At 37.0% G+C, this 15,713-nt stretch overlaps 1 protein-coding gene across 1 annotated transcript in view; it reads left to right on the forward strand.

The window, feature by feature from the left end:
• The window catches only part of HCRTR2 (hypocretin receptor 2), a 33,351-nt gene that overhangs the window by 3,128 nt on the left and 14,510 nt on the right, over nucleotides 1–15,713 (forward strand). Inside the window, exons 2-3 of the mRNA XM_005427914.2 lie at nucleotides 10,491–10,669; nucleotides 12,093–12,336. Coding sequence (XP_005427971.1) covers nucleotides 10,491–10,669; nucleotides 12,093–12,336 — 423 coding nt within the window. The remainder of the gene's footprint in view (nucleotides 1–10,490; nucleotides 10,670–12,092; nucleotides 12,337–15,713) is intronic.

Genomic DNA, 15,713 nt, shown 5'->3' on the forward strand with positions numbered 1-15,713 from the left:
AATAATAGCATATAACAAGGGCTGCGTTGCTTTCAATTTAATTAGGAGAGTTGACCCAAACTGTCTGAGCTGCTGTGTGCACCAGTTTAAGTGAAAAACATTGGCAAGTCTCTGTATTTGAATGCAGGTTTCAGTATTGCACACAATGCTTCATGTCAATGATGCTCTTGTATGCCTGGGTAGGCTGCTCACCAGGTATTTCAGTGTAACTCAAGGAAAAGAAACAGATTTTAAGATGATTTTATGATATATTTACATGAACATTAAGGGAATCTGAAATTTAGATGGCAATGTCAGTATGATGATTTATCCTATTTTCTTCTTCACTTGGTCACTATTTATCACTAGAAGCAGAACAAGTGTGGAGGGTAAGGATTTTCTGTTTTGCAAATAAGACCAGCAAATTTCCTTACTACTGCAGTTCAATGAAACTCTTGCAATTCCTTTTCACATCCAGTGCAAAATTCTTTTCACATCTAGTGCAAATGTATGTTGAATGTAAAGACCTTTTTCTTCTTTATTTGAAAACAGGTCATTAAAAACATTGTTTGAAAATAGGAAACTAGATAATTAAAGAAGAAAAGGTATTTTTAGGATGTCTGAAGGTCTCTGGTTACTGATGCTATTCCAGGCTGATTAGTTGCAGTAGTTAATAACTGGAGTAAGACTACAAGGTAATGTACAACTACATACATTTAACTCTGTTTATACATATGAAGAATGCAAATGACCCTTGTTGAAGTTATTCATTCATGTGGGTCAGGATTTTTCTAATGAAATGGCTTCTCTCAGGGAACATGCATTCATCAAAATGAAAATGTGCAGCAGAGATCACTTGGTTTGATCAAGGACGGAAGGCAAAACAAGCAACCTTCTGGCATCCCCCCAGCTGGGCTGCTGGGCCTCTTGGCAGCAGCCCTTCTCAGAGCTGGCAGGAGCTGCAATCTTTAGCACATACAGCCTGCCAGTGCCCAGCTTGAAAGTCCTCAACACTGCTGGCTTCCAAGGGTAAGGGGCCATGCACTATATCAGTGAGAAGTCTCAGGAACTTTATTTACTCACACAGTTTGGTGATACTTGTTTTTCATTCCAGCTCAGAAAGAGATTGTGAGAGACTTACCCCTCTCTGGATAGATGTATTATTTATTATCTGTTTTACAGTAACTGCTACTTTTGCTGAGATCTGTAAGAACCCAACTATGCTCCTTTCTTCAAAGAGTTCAGAGTCTGACTCATCGAGTTCAACAGCCTCCATTTGATTTTTCTAGGACTAGAGCAGAAAAAAAAAATCAGTGTATGGCTCTAATACCAGAGTCCTGCTCAATGCCTATGAATAGGCAGCTCTCTCAAATGCTGCTCTGTTGTAATTTTAAAGACATCCAGTGAATACTGAGGTCTAGGCATACATGCCTATGTTGGTAGAATTGGATGAGTCATGTATTCTCTTAAATGATCTTCATGAATCCTATTTTGTTGCTGTAGATGAGGCATATTTCATTTAATTACATTTTAAATTATTACATTTCATTTTTTCAGATTCCATGGGGAACCTGGCATTGAAAGGACTTTGTTTGTAATATCAGCATGAGAGTCACCTTTATCTCTTGGATGAATAACTAGAATGGCTTTATCACTGTTAAGAAGACAGCATATAGGAAATTAGACAATATGTATATATTTTTTCTACCTAAGAGAATGTATGAGCTCAATTTATAGTAGAGTTTGAGTATCAACTAAAGTACATTGCTATTTGCATAATATAGGGATTACTCACCATTTTTCAAAACAGAAAAAAAATTGAAGGGTTTAAGATGTTTTTTTTTTTGTTGTTTATAAAGCATATTTTATTTTTTGTGTTGCATGTCAAATTTGTTTTTTTGGACATAAGCAGCTGACTTACTGCCTGTCTCACAAGTGGAATGTGTCAGAAAAGAGCTATGATGGACTGTTCCCCAGGGGAAGGTGTGCCAGGAGCTGAGGGCAGCTGCAAGACTGACAGGGCAGTGCACTCACCAACACAGTCCCACAGTGCCTGAGAGCTTGGTAGGTCTGAGGATGTGTACCAGGTTTCAGTCACCTCCCAGCAACCATCAGACTGTTCTGATGAAACAGGTCTGAGGTTAAGCCAGAAAATCAAGTCCATGGATGAGTTTCACAATCAAATTCAGCAAGGCAAAACCATGCTTGCAACCAGGTCTTTGCCTGAGCCTAGTGTGAGAGCCTGAGCTTAAATGCAGCTCTGGGGCAAAAGGCTGACTCCCCAAAGAGTACTCCAAAACTCCAAAAGCTCTTTTCCCAGAAGTCTGGTCCCAGCTTAGGTGCTGCCCCATGCCAGAGCTGGCCTCCAGCATGGACAGCCAACTCCTGGGCAGGGGGCACAGGTAGCAGAGCCTGGGGGTGCTCCCATCTCTGACAGAGCTGTGCTCTTTCTCCTGGTTCTTAGCACAGTAGGACTGCAAGGATTTTAGCTAGTTTGTGGAATATTACATTGACAATGAGAATCTGTGATACAGATTCAGAAGTGGTATAGTATGCAAGATGGAACATGTCACTAGCATAGTGAATTGTATTTTCTTTGTATATCCTGCAGAAAAGGCAGTAAGTCTTACATCTCCAGTAGAAACAGACGTGGGCATGGAAAGGTTTTTCCTAGTGCAACTCATGTTGCAGTGACTGATGGATGCTTTTTGAAGCATATTTTTTCAAAGTTGCAGAGCATTTCAGCTGTGAAACACACCTTCATTTTAATGTCATGCAGCTTTCAACTGAATTGGCCAAGTGTGAAATCTTTTTATCATAGTGTCATATACAGTATGACATCTAAATTTCTGACTCTTCCACCTGTAATAGGAAGTGTAGATAAAGATTTTGTAGGCTTTATTTATAATAATATCAATTATTATTATTAAACATCTAGTCAATCAGTATAGCCAGCTTTGCAGATATGACTGGGTTTGCCAGTTAATGCTGGTAATGATTTGGGGGGTGGGGGCTGGATATTTTAAACCAATCTGTTTGCCTTAATCAATACAGTTAGATTAGGAAAACTCTGTGATGGAACCTTTCTCTTCCTCCAGAGCTGACCAAACCAGGCATTTTGGGCAGTCTGTTTTTATGGCTTCGCTGATTCTCTGCTAATAACTTCCATTTCCATTAGATTGTTGAATGCCTAAGATTATGTAATGTGGTTGAGTTAGAAAATTATTCCAGTGCCAGTTAGATGGTTGTGCTTTTACTCCCAGTTGTGATCCATACAAATAAGCTTCCACTACACAGAATTCAGTTCTTGTTTTCTTCTCTAATGCCTTGATAAGCCAGTTCTTAAGATTTAGAAGTGTTCTGGAGCAGATGAGTAACCCAAAACCCACAACTCTTAACTCTTTGATACAATAGAACATGTAGCAGTTAGAAAACCTCAGAAAACATATTGCTGCAAGGAAACTAGCTGCTGTTATCTCTTTTTTTATTTATGTAGATCCTCACTGTCTTTTGTGGGTGACAGTTCCCCATTAGTACATTCCAGTGAAGCCGATGTTCAACAAAATACTTTGGGATTTCATGTGTCCTATGTTATTCAACTACATTTGTTACAGTTTTGGTATTTTTCCTGTGTGATGGAACCTACACATGCACACTTGTTTATATGTGATACATAGGGAACATGACCTAGCCACCTGCTCCTTAGGATTTCTTCACACATGTTTGAACACATTTAGTGTTTCCTGTTGATGAGGAGCTACTGCCTCACTGATAGGCCATGTAATTCCTTAGCTCAGAGTATTGTCTGTCTTTTAAGCTATCACATCATGTATTCAAGGACAGTTCTTATCTGCCAGGCATTGTTACCAGACACAGGATTTTTTTTTCAGTATTTCCTCTATAATAAACATTGTGTAAACCGGTGTATTTTCTTTGTGCCATTCTTTCTATTACTTTTCAATGTAAGCCTGGTCTCATGTTGGTCTCCTTTCTGTCAGATAAGATTAGTTATGTAAAAATGAAGTAAGGTATGAGCTTAGAGCTTAATAGTGGGTAAGAGATGGACAGCCTAAGGGTTAGATAGCTCCCTATTCACAGAAGATATTGCTTTGTTTTAGATCTTTTGTTGTTTAAATAGTTTGTTTTCTCATTGCTGGTTTTAAAAACCCCCAATTAAATATCCTCTGCAATTTAAAATGATTCTTTCCCCTTAATCAAGATCACCAATGAAATTATTGGAAGACTCATGAGAAGCCTTCCTTAAATAAGCTTAGTCTTAAGCACCTAATTTTTAGACTTTTAAGTCAAAGCAGAAGAATCCTTAATCAGGAGTCATTCATAATGAAGGTAGTTTTAATGACAGCATTTTTCCTTCCAGCAGTATACATTCAGTCTTTCCACAGGGGCTCTAGCTCTCCAGAATTCCCTTTGGTAGCATATCTACTTGGCCTTCCTTTCAACCTTGTGTTGCTTAACATCCCACCACTCAGATCTTGAATTGCAGCAGGTAGTATCACCAAAGGAGAACAAGAGGAAGAATTCCATATGGAGAACCAATTAATTGTGAGGAGAAAACAATTGGGGGTGGGTGGGTTAGGAGATAGAGAATAAAAAAAGAAAACTATTTATCACATGTTTTGTCACTGGTTGTAAACTAAGAGTAAAGTTTTTTAGAAGCTTTCTGCCTAATGCATTTGGAGATGCTGATTACCACTTCTTATAATCACAGCATCAGTTCCAAATAACTTCTGGATGACTATATTATGACATTTCAGTAAAACAGTTGTGAGACTGAATTACCAAAGCAAAATAAAATCATTGTAGTTTAGAATGAAATATGATAATTCTTTGTTTACTTCCATCTGGGATTTATTATTCATCAAAAATTAGATAAGAGATAAAGTTGTTCCTTTATACATGAAAATGTCAGTTATTTCTGGTTATGGAAATTGCACTTCTATTTTGGCCAGGAAGTTGCACTGAAAGATGACCCACTGAATAAGAGGTTGACAAGACTTCTGGAGTGTAAGGGAAATGATTTAGGGTTGACATGTAGAAAACAAATTGACAGCTGACCCAGGAATCCACCAGTGGAAGGACTGCAGCACAGTGTTTAATATGCTCAAGACAGCATAAATCTTCCAGGAGGCAAGCAGCTGCACTTTATACCAGATGGAGCCTTTTTATTGTTTTCATATTCAGCTTGAGATACAATGAGCTGTGCTAATTGATTAAACACCATTACAGCCTCTAATTAAAATGCCTCAGGACACAAAACCACAGGGACTAAATTTGTACGTGAAAAATACCAATCTCACTATATTGTCGTATTAGAGAAGGTTTTTTTTCTGCAGGAATATGAGGTGAAGCTTTCTTGATGGATTTCTAATAGCAATCCGTCTTAAATTTTAACTTTGATTTTAACCTTTCATTTTTTTGTCCTTGTTGGGACTTTCCTGTGAGACTTTTTTGGGGTGTGGTAGATCATCGGTGTTTGGAGGATGGGTCCAGAAAGCAGCTTCATTATCACAGAACTATCCTGGCTTATGGAGAGCCTCCACACGTTTTTTCCAAAGGCTTTCAGCCTGGCGACTCCAGCTGGTTTCCGAGCCTTTACTGACACTGTGTGGAAGAGGTGGGAACAACAAGCGCTTCGCTTTTTAAAGCTCGGCCGAAGTCTGGAAAAAGTGAAGGGGAATGTCCCCGGTGAGATGAAGCATCTGGGGCAGTCTAACAGCCATTAGAAAAACTGCTGCTCCTTGTGAAACCTGGCCTACCTGTTTGCACTTGCAGGAATAGCCCTAACTCCGACCAGTTTTGTAAAATAAAAGCAAAAATATGGAAAAATATACAATACATTGGGCAGGTAATTAGGTTCCATTAGCACTGGGGAAAATCATGCGCAGCAGAAGCATGTTTCAGAACTGCTTTTTAACATTTCCCTCCTTTCTAATCCTCTTTTCTTCAGTGTCTGTGTTAACATCACTTTCTCCGCTTTCTTTCTCAGTCCCATTTATAGCTAGGAACATCAAAGGCTGCATAAAAGCTTTGCACATAATGTTAAATTGAAGTTTTATTAAATTATTTTTCTATTTCATAGATTTTTTGATGGAGGTCTAAAGAGCTTAGTTTGGGCCACTCTCCCGTGCTCCAACTAAACAGGCATCCTGTTAACACCATGTTATCTCCCAAGTTTTTAGGAAGACTGCTTCTGCCCTCATCTCCTATTTTGTGATTTTGAAGTACTTTTTGGTAAAAAACACTTCCAATTGAGAATCTTTACTACCTTTCTTATCCTTTCTTCTGTTCTTCAGGATAAGTAGAAACTCAAAGCTCTCTGCTATTTCTGTTTGGGTAGGCAGATGGCATTTCACCTCCATGGAACTTTCTTTTCCTAGCCTGTTACTTGAGTGTTTCTGTGTGAGCTGAGTGCTTCTCTGTAAAACTGCCTGGGATGAAAATGTGTAATTAAAGGAGTGTGTATATTAAATTCCTTTGTTCTGACACTTAACTAGCTGCACAATATTCAGTGGCATAGTCAAACCATTTTTCATGCCTATGAAATAGCAGGTTTTGAGCACAGGCTAGAGAATCTTTCTTGATGAGCTGCTAGAACACTATCAATGAAGCTATTGTCCATGACTACTGAGTAACCTTGGACTGTAGTAAACTCAGAAAGAGCAAGTCTGGAAGGAATGTATTCAACTAACTTTATGTCATTTAGGACTTATTTATGACTTTTATCATTATGTCCTATTCAAATAGCTCATAGCAGATCCTCACAGCTTTTTAGCCTTGCACTGAAAGAAAACATTACCAATGCTTGTGGCAGGTTCAAAACAGTACTGCAAACAGCAGAGGACAATGAGGGCAGAAAAAGCTGACTTGGTTTTAAAATACTTTTTTTTCACAGGCTCTCTCTTTTTCTCTCTCTTTTTTTTTTTTTTTTAATGCATTCATGGAATGAGTTTCTGGGATATTTAATTATTATGGTAGTATGTAAATACTTATGTAAACTTAAAGCTGATTAAGGTGCTCTTGTGCTATGTGCCATAAAAAAAAGGGGAAATATGTTATGCTGTGAAGAAGAGAAGAGGTCAAAAGGGGAAATATACAAGCATAAGCAGAGAAATATAAAGTAACAAATTATCTTGCATTTCTATGCTTGTAAGCTATTGGGCTTTTTCACCTTCCAGGTGCCTATCCCCATGGATTAGAATTCAAGGGAATTTGGGGGTAGTTTCTGTGCCTTGGCTTTCCTGAACACTCTACACCCTGAGTAGCAAGAGACACAGTCTTTTATGTTACTCTGAGGAGCAGCAAATACTGAAGTTCATCTGAATTCCATCTGTGTTAAGGCAGTGGGATCTGGAAGGTTTAGTACACGGCAGGGAATTAGGAGTCCAAGTTTCTCATTCTGTGTCTGATTTACTGTAGGGCCTTTAACAACTTCTGTTCTGCCCTTCACTTTCTTTGTGTCAGAGATGAATATGGTAGTAATTCTTAGATCTCTGGGGTATCACAAAGTTTCATTTGCTCATACAGCCTTGAACTCAACATGCAGAATGCTATGAATTGATTTCTGATACAGCTGGCTGCCAGTGAGATTGACCTCATATTTGTCAATTTAATGGATTTGTTTTACCAGAAATAATGTTTATGTTCAGGTCTTTTTCACATGGACCAGTGCAGGAATGGGAATAGACCTGGTCAAAGACCAAACATATCTGCTTAAACCTTGCACCTTTAGGCACTGACATCCATGGCTGTAAATGATGTACTTGTCTGAACTGGGTAGAACACGGGACTGTTGAAACCATAATGTGAGAAAAAAGTAGCCAAACTGTGAACTTTTAAACAAGTTTTTATTTAATTTTTGCCTGTTGATAAAAAGAATAAGAAGTACAGAAAAACATTGCCACTTAACATCAACTTTTGTCCAACTAAAAGACAGGACCATACTTTCAATGTGAATTGCACTTAAGACAAAGTACAGCCATAAGTAAATGTCCAGATCTTCAAATTTTTAGAATTAAATATTAAAATTATCTAAAGTGAAATGGTTTTTTGCATTTTTTCCCCCCGCATTGCATTTCTAACTGCACACAATGTTCCAGAGGGGCAGCAATATTAGGTGCTGCCTCTGTACTATCAGACTATAACTGGTAACCCCATGCAGTAGTGACAGTGATAAAGTTCTGATTTGTTATGTTGTAATTGTCATGCAATGCTGTAGAAATAATTACTTTGGTAGGTACTTTAAATCTTCCAAATGGGAAGAAAATGCAATCAATATGATGTTTCCTTTAAGCCTTTAATTCATAAGCCTTGCATTCTAGGTATCTGAGGCCAAAACTAAGAAAACCTGAAATTCTGCATTCAGGAAGAAAACCATAGAAGAAATTTATACTGTTTTCTTTTCAAAACCCATCCAAGAACAGTGAAGATCTTTGTAGAGAGGTTTTCATTTGCATTCATGACAGCATGATACATATATAGCAAAAATTAAATTTATACAAGTGACAGAATCCAGAGCTATCTTTGCAACACATTAAAATATATGAAGAGCATATGTTGCATCACAACAGAGGTTTTAGATGAACCTTGGAAGCCTATATCTTAAGAGAGTTAATAAAATCACCTGGTCTTAGAGAAACTAAAGGCCACCTAGCTTCTCCCTTTCTCTGTGTCCTAGTCTAAGTGCCTAAACATATCCCCCATGAAGAAGTACTGCAATCTCAGTTCCCAGCACCACACTGGTAAGATCTTGAAAGCCTATTCTGCCAGTTTTGGTCACTGCACTCTCACCAGAAAGGTTCAATTCCATCTGAAAGTGCCCAGAGAGCAGCGACAAGGATGATTGCAGAAGTTCTAGGAATGACTGAGAGTAAAAGATAAAGAGATCTGAAGTTTTGAGAAAATATATAACAAGAATCCTTACATATGTGAAGCATTGCTACAGGAAAAAAAACTCTTCCTCATTCCTGCCTATGTGCAGGAAAAAATGTATGCAAATAGCAGCAAAATAAAAGTAGATTAGACATGAGAAGAATTTTTTTTTTGTAGGGAAGATAATTAAACAGTGCAGCACATTTAAGAGATGTGTGGTATCTTCAGATATAGCACATTTTCACATGTAAACTTGCCAACAGTTGCTTAGTTGTAGTCTTGCTGTAGTTCTGTTGTTCTAGAGACATAAGACAAGATTTGTGGAATGAAGTCATATATTTTATGAGATCAACTGATACAGCTGGAAGATAGACAGAAGCTTTCAGGCACATAATCCTTCTTAGGATCTAAAGAAGCATCTGATCTCAAGAGCTTGTGTGCCTTAAAGTCTGTGTATTTTTTTTCCAGCTGTTTTAGATAGTTTAATGACTATAAGAGAGTGGCTTAGCTCTGGCAGATTCCATTTTAGATTTGGGCAACCTCTTGAGGACCTTTTTAGCTCAATTTTTTAACATTCTCTGATCTGTTTAGTATATCTAAATTAAGCACTGTGCCATATCCTGACAGATTAGGAGACTTTGAATCTTCATCTAGATGTGCATGATGGATGAATAATTGTTTGCAGGGAAGACCCTTTGATGTACAATGAATTGTATTCTTGTCATACAAAAAGTATTGTGGTGTTTCTGGAAAATTTTGGGCATTGGTTTTTAAAGATCTTTGGGTGAATGAATTGAAAAATCTAAATAATTCAAAAGCTTTTGATTGCACCAGTCACTAAAGGTTTGACTTCCAAAATTATTTTAAAAATTACTTTTCTGCTACTTTCCTAGATTTAATTATGGCATTTTCAATTCAGCAGCTTATGAATTTAGTCTAGTGATTTTAAAGATTGATTTACCTCATTTCTAAAAGTCTTTCAGTTTGAAAAAGAGTGACATAAAACACACAAAACAACCTTTAAAGGCACATCTTAAAAAGTGTCTGCTACATGCTGCATTTGATCATCATCAAAAATGTAACATTTAATACAGCAAAAATTACTTTTATTAACTTAATTCAAATCACAGTTACCCAGAAAATTGTTACAGACTCTCTGCAGATGCAATAGATATATTAAATCCAGTAAAATATTTTATAAAATTATATTTGTACAAGATTCTGTGTTGTAGTAATTTGATTTAAGCATCATGCTGTCATAATAGAAAATAGATAAACATTTGCAGGTAAAGATGAGTATTGCTGTAGAGTAGAGCCAATGGCTTGAAAGAGAAATGAAGTTGTATGAGTAGTTAGTGAAGATTAACTAGCAGAGAAGTAAGATGTTTTATATATTGGATTATTTCCCACCCTGCAGTCTGTGGAAAGCTATTCTTTGTGTAACAAGAATCTCTCTACATGTACGCTCTTGTTTCTACTCTAAAAGAAAACACGTGGTTCTTGCATATTATGTGTTAAACAAAGGACACAAACATTTTCTTAATTCCACTAAGTCAAATGTTTTCCTCTTAAAGCATTTCCTAAGTCATTTCCATCTCACTAACTTGTCTTTCCAAATTCAGTTTGCCTTGCAGTGTGGAAGAACCATCACATGCGGACCGTTACCAACTACTTCATCGTGAATCTCTCTCTGGCTGACATTCTGGTCACAATTACTTGTCTTCCAGCAACTTTAGTTGTGGACATCACAGAAACGTGGTTCTTTGGGCAGACCCTCTGTAAAGTGATTCCCTACTTACAGGTATTATTTTTCTGTTTGTGTACACATTACCCATGTTATGAAAACCAGAATTGACAACAGCATCTTCCTAATACTTCTAATCCAATGAAAGTCCATAACTGATACTGAGTAGGTGTCTCAGAGTACATGCTGAGGCCTAAAATAGTGTTCCACTTGGGAATATGATTATGCATAGTAAAGACTGGTTTTCATCCATCTGATTATTGGACTTTCGCAATGCATCTTTTTGGGACTTTTTTTTCAGATGCTCTTTACTTTTTGTGATCTTTTTAATTATTCAGAAGGGATGTAAAGCAATAAAAATATCTGTAAATAGAAATAAAGTGATTAATATTCTCTCTGTGTGGGTCTGAACAGCTACACAAGTGTCCAGGACAGAGAATCCAACTTCTGAAGGCAGTATAAACTTTTTTTATGTTTACTGAATTTGTGTCAAAGTATCCAGGTTCACTGGGAGTTGATCAGATTTTCTGCCTTAAGCAGTAATTGCTTCTCATTTACCCATGGACTTAACTAGTTTTGAAATAATTTGCATCATTTGTACCTTTTCTAAGAATAGGTGAATGGATTAACTGATTGGGTAAACTAGAATGACAAGTGCTTGGCTTTGTGGTCATTAAAATTCAGAAGAATTAAGCAGTACTCAGAGTGTGGGCAGATCATCAGCTCTGTGCCTCCAGCAGAATTTATATTTGCAGAAGATACCTTGATGGCCAAAGAACTATAGTGTCAAAGGCAAAGTTCTCCAGCAGCTATGACCTCTACTTGATACAATCAAAATCACAACTTTTTTTTTTTTCAAAACCTCCATTGTAGTGAAAGAAAATCTGAAGAGTGATCACCAAGCATACAAATTGAAACAATAAAACTAAAGTGATAGGTTATTTCCTTTACTGAATAAAAGGTAAAATGTCTTAGTCTGCCTTAAGCTGATTGTTGTAAAGGACTTTTTCATGAGATCCTGAATTTCAATGTTCTTGTAAAAAACAAATTAAAATGATGGCTCTGGTATGCTAATATAACATAGAAACCAACAAATAATATTTTTCTACAAAGAAAAAAAGATAAAATTCACTGTCTAATGTTTGAAAAGTTTTTTCAGATAAAGTTTTATACATTCCCAGTTGATTAAATTTTCTATTTCAAAATTTGATTTTCCAACACCCATTCTGTTTAGTTAGCATCTCAATGTGTGAATTATCTTGTGGATTCTAGTAGGAGTACAGCAGATGAGGATATCTGTTGTAATTCTGTAAGAAGTTATTTTAAAAGGAGTCTTTGTCTGAGAGTCTAACAATTGCAGATAAAGAGCTAACCGTGTTGAAAATATAAATTTTTAAAACTCTGGGGGGAAAGTATGGTAAATAATTTTTGAAACTGTAGGTAAAAACCTCATATTTATATAATATTTCTTTTTCTTTAGACAGTTTCAGTGTCTGTGTCTGTCCTAACACTCAGCTGCATTGCTTTGGATCGATGGTATGCAATTTGTCACCCTTTGATGTTTAAAAGCACAGCCAAGCGAGCAAGGAACAGCATTGTAATTATCTGGATTGTGTCCTGCATCATAATGATTCCTCAGGCTATTGTTATGGAGTGCAGCAGTGTGTTCCCAGGATTAGCCAATAAAACCACCTTGTTCACAGTGTGTGATGAGCACTGGGGAGGTGAGTCTGTCATTGACCATATGAGCTGACTTTGTACTGCTATAAAGTAATCAAACTATCAGGAGGTGTTAAATGAAGTAATCAAAATATCAGGAGATGTTAATATGAAGTCAACTTGTATAAACATAACAATAAATGTTCTTGATTATATAAGCTTTCCAGGAACTATATTTTTTTTCAAATTTTGTGAAATTTCTGTGGATTTCTTTTGTGTTGTTGAAGCTTAAAATACATTTTAAATTAAGTTTAAATGAATGAGGCTGACTAGTGTCTTGACCATGTTAATGCTTCCCAGAGGGCAGAAGTGTTCTGACCCTTCAATGCTTATGCTTATATAATTCTGTGACTGATGTACATTGAAAGTTGACAAAGACTTCAGTACTTAGCCTTGAGAAGTAACTATGCAAGAACAGATTTTCTTTTCACCTGATATTTTGCTAATTGCTGGCATTTGACTCATGTTTATAGGTATCTCTTGGGAGTTCAATGCAAATTACATGTCATTGCAGAATTTACAGAGATGTCATCAATATAGGGTAGTGAGTTAATCTAAAATTTGAAATTTGTCATGGACAAAATAATTTAAATATCTTTTTGAAAGTGATCAGTTGCAAATTAGTCTATACAAGAAGCGTAACCCTGTATTTCCAGATTAACTTTGAATCTAACATATTCTGTGTCTGACTGAAGCTGTAAGAAGCTGTAAGGATTGCCAGGGAGTAACTACTTCTATTTTGTCTTCGTTCACAGCAAGTGGTGTGAGCCACCCACCCGAATGGCTGGGGCTCGACTCTGGTGGGCCTTGGCACACCTCCAATGCTAACAGAGTGCATGAGTTACATGCTGTGCCTCTGACACTGGATATAATGGCCATCAGTAATACCATTCTTCACACACAGGAAAACAAAGCCAAGTTTGCCAAAACACACAACTAAAAGGTGCCTGTTTAATAGCCTTGAGTCCGGCTGAAGCACAATCAGATATTTTCCCAGAGCTGTCTCTGTAGAAGAAGATTCCAGTCCTATGAACAATTGTGATAAAATACAACTGGCTCACCTGTGTTTAATTATCATGATAAATTAGCTTAAACAGCCTGAACTTCTGAGGACTCTTCCATGTGCTCTTCTGGAAGTTCTTTTCCTGCTAACAGCTTTCACAGAGCCACCAGAGGATTAATGAGAAGACACTGGGTATCATATTCCCTGTTCTTCATCTCCTTCATCTCAGTTAGCCCTCTGGGACAAGGCAAGGGAGCAGAGGTGGCCACTAGCTCATTGGTACTCACTGCTGACAAAGGTGTGCTCTAAGTTCATAGCTGAGAGGAAGCCTCTGTTGAGCTGTACTGTACTTAGTGTTTCATTGGAGAGGACAAATCTGCTCTTTACTTCTGGTGTTCTTCCTTCATCTGTGAAAAATTTTGTATCCCCTTCTGCTGCAGGATACTGCAGTAGTTATGTTACTATTTTCTTTCACAGCATTCATTCCAAGTACAATTTTTGTCCACTCATTTTAGTGCAGAAGCAATTATTCATGCCTTCATCACTTCAGGGTTAACTCTGCAGCAAAGATTCTTTTAATCTCAGCCTAGGAAAGGATGTGGTTAATTTATTAGGAAGTCAAGAGAGCATTTCATCAGGGAATGTAACCTCAGAATTTCCAGATCTGTATTGGCCACTTTTTGATTCCCAATGGAAAAGTGCTGCTTTTGAACTACAGATTCTGTAGCAGGTTTAGAAATATTTTAAATGGTGCCTCTTGTTCAGTTGTGCTGAAGTAGTTGCAGCCTGAGCTGAAGCACCCACTATTCAAAAAAAACCCAAGAAACAAACAACCCAAATTCCCATATGCTTGCAAGACTCTACTCCTATGGAGTGTATTTTTCTAAATTTAAATCTACTGGTCTTCAGGTTATGATGTGAACCTTCACTTGGGTGTTTGGAGAGATAGAGGGGATTATAGTAAAGGCAAGTATATTTGTGTATAGAATCAATTTTTTTTTTGTGTCTGGCTTCAGAAAGGGAGTACAAACGCTTCAATTTTTTAAAAATATTATTTATATCGAGCATGAAAAGAATAATGTTATATTAAAAAGTTTTCTGAAATGGGAAGCTTTTCACTCCACTGAAAGATAACAATCCTATTTTTATCTTGCTGCCTTTTAAATGAATAATTCTTCTAATGGCGATGCATCATCATTGCTAGTTATTCTGCTGGTGCATTTCGGATATCCTTAAAAAATCTCCATGATCTAATAATAGCTTATCATAGTAACTTGAAAGAAGAATCTTTATATGTATTAAATTATGAGCAGATTTCTCAAAATCATGGAATTGCCTAGTAAAAGTAGAGTTAACCATATTTCATCAATGAGGATTATATATACACACACACATCCCTTTCAGACTATAGCAAATGAAGTGTAATTTAAAAATAATTTCCATTCTCTTGAAAGTTTCTAAGGACTCTGAGTTATTTCAAAGTGTAGACTATGCAGTTTTTCTACTGAAAAATAGAGTTTTAAATCATAAAGGTCCACAAAAAGAACAAAAGAAAAGAGTAAGGCAGTGCTTTGAAAAGAGGGGTGAGCCTAAAAGCTGGAAGAAGAAATAAAAAGCTAATATTTTTTAAGAAAATAGCTACATTGCTGTTGGATTTTGTTTTGCCTCTTTTGACTATGCAAATATAGAAGGTCAAAGAAAGAGTTATCTAGGGGGATGTTGAAGGAGAACGAAATTATAGCTGCTACAAATAACCCATATTTGCAACGAGAAAATGGAGATGTAGATGTTGCACACACTCAAGAGACCCTGAGAAAGTCCTATAGGAAAATCAATTTCAAGAAAGGGATTGTATTTGGGGTGTTTATTGCTTTGTTTAGAACTGCATACAATTAATGCTGTCTAAAATTACAGTACATCTGATAAAATCTTTGCAGAATATCGTGTACACCATATGTTCTGAGGATGTTAAACTGTGAATGTTAAAGACTGGGACTGCAAAAAGAGGATGCTTAATACCACTTTCCAAAGTGTTTTGGAAGCCTGTTGTAATTCTGGGACCCCAGGGCCATTGAAGCATGAGGTGCTATGGAAGAGTAACTGGAAGTCATGTCCAGGAAGATGTCAGAGATGCCAAAGCAGGAGACAGCACTGTACCCTACACAGACTTAGGGCCAGCTGCTGGAGACCATAAAAGTCTGATGAGTGTCTGGAGGGAAGGTCTGATCAGTACTGTGACACCTGGGCTCCTCAATGGTGAACAAATAGTCGCCACCCTGACTAATAAGATTTGAGCATGCTGTTGGAAAGCTGCCAGTGACTGCAAATGGAGCAGTAGTTCAGCCTAAAACAGGGCTCAATTTCTTTATAATTGCTTCT

Source organism: Geospiza fortis, unplaced genomic scaffold (assembly GCF_000277835.1).
Source record: "Geospiza fortis unplaced genomic scaffold, GeoFor_1.0 scaffold603, whole genome shotgun sequence".
NCBI lineage: Eukaryota > Metazoa > Chordata > Aves > Passeriformes > Thraupidae > Geospiza > Geospiza fortis.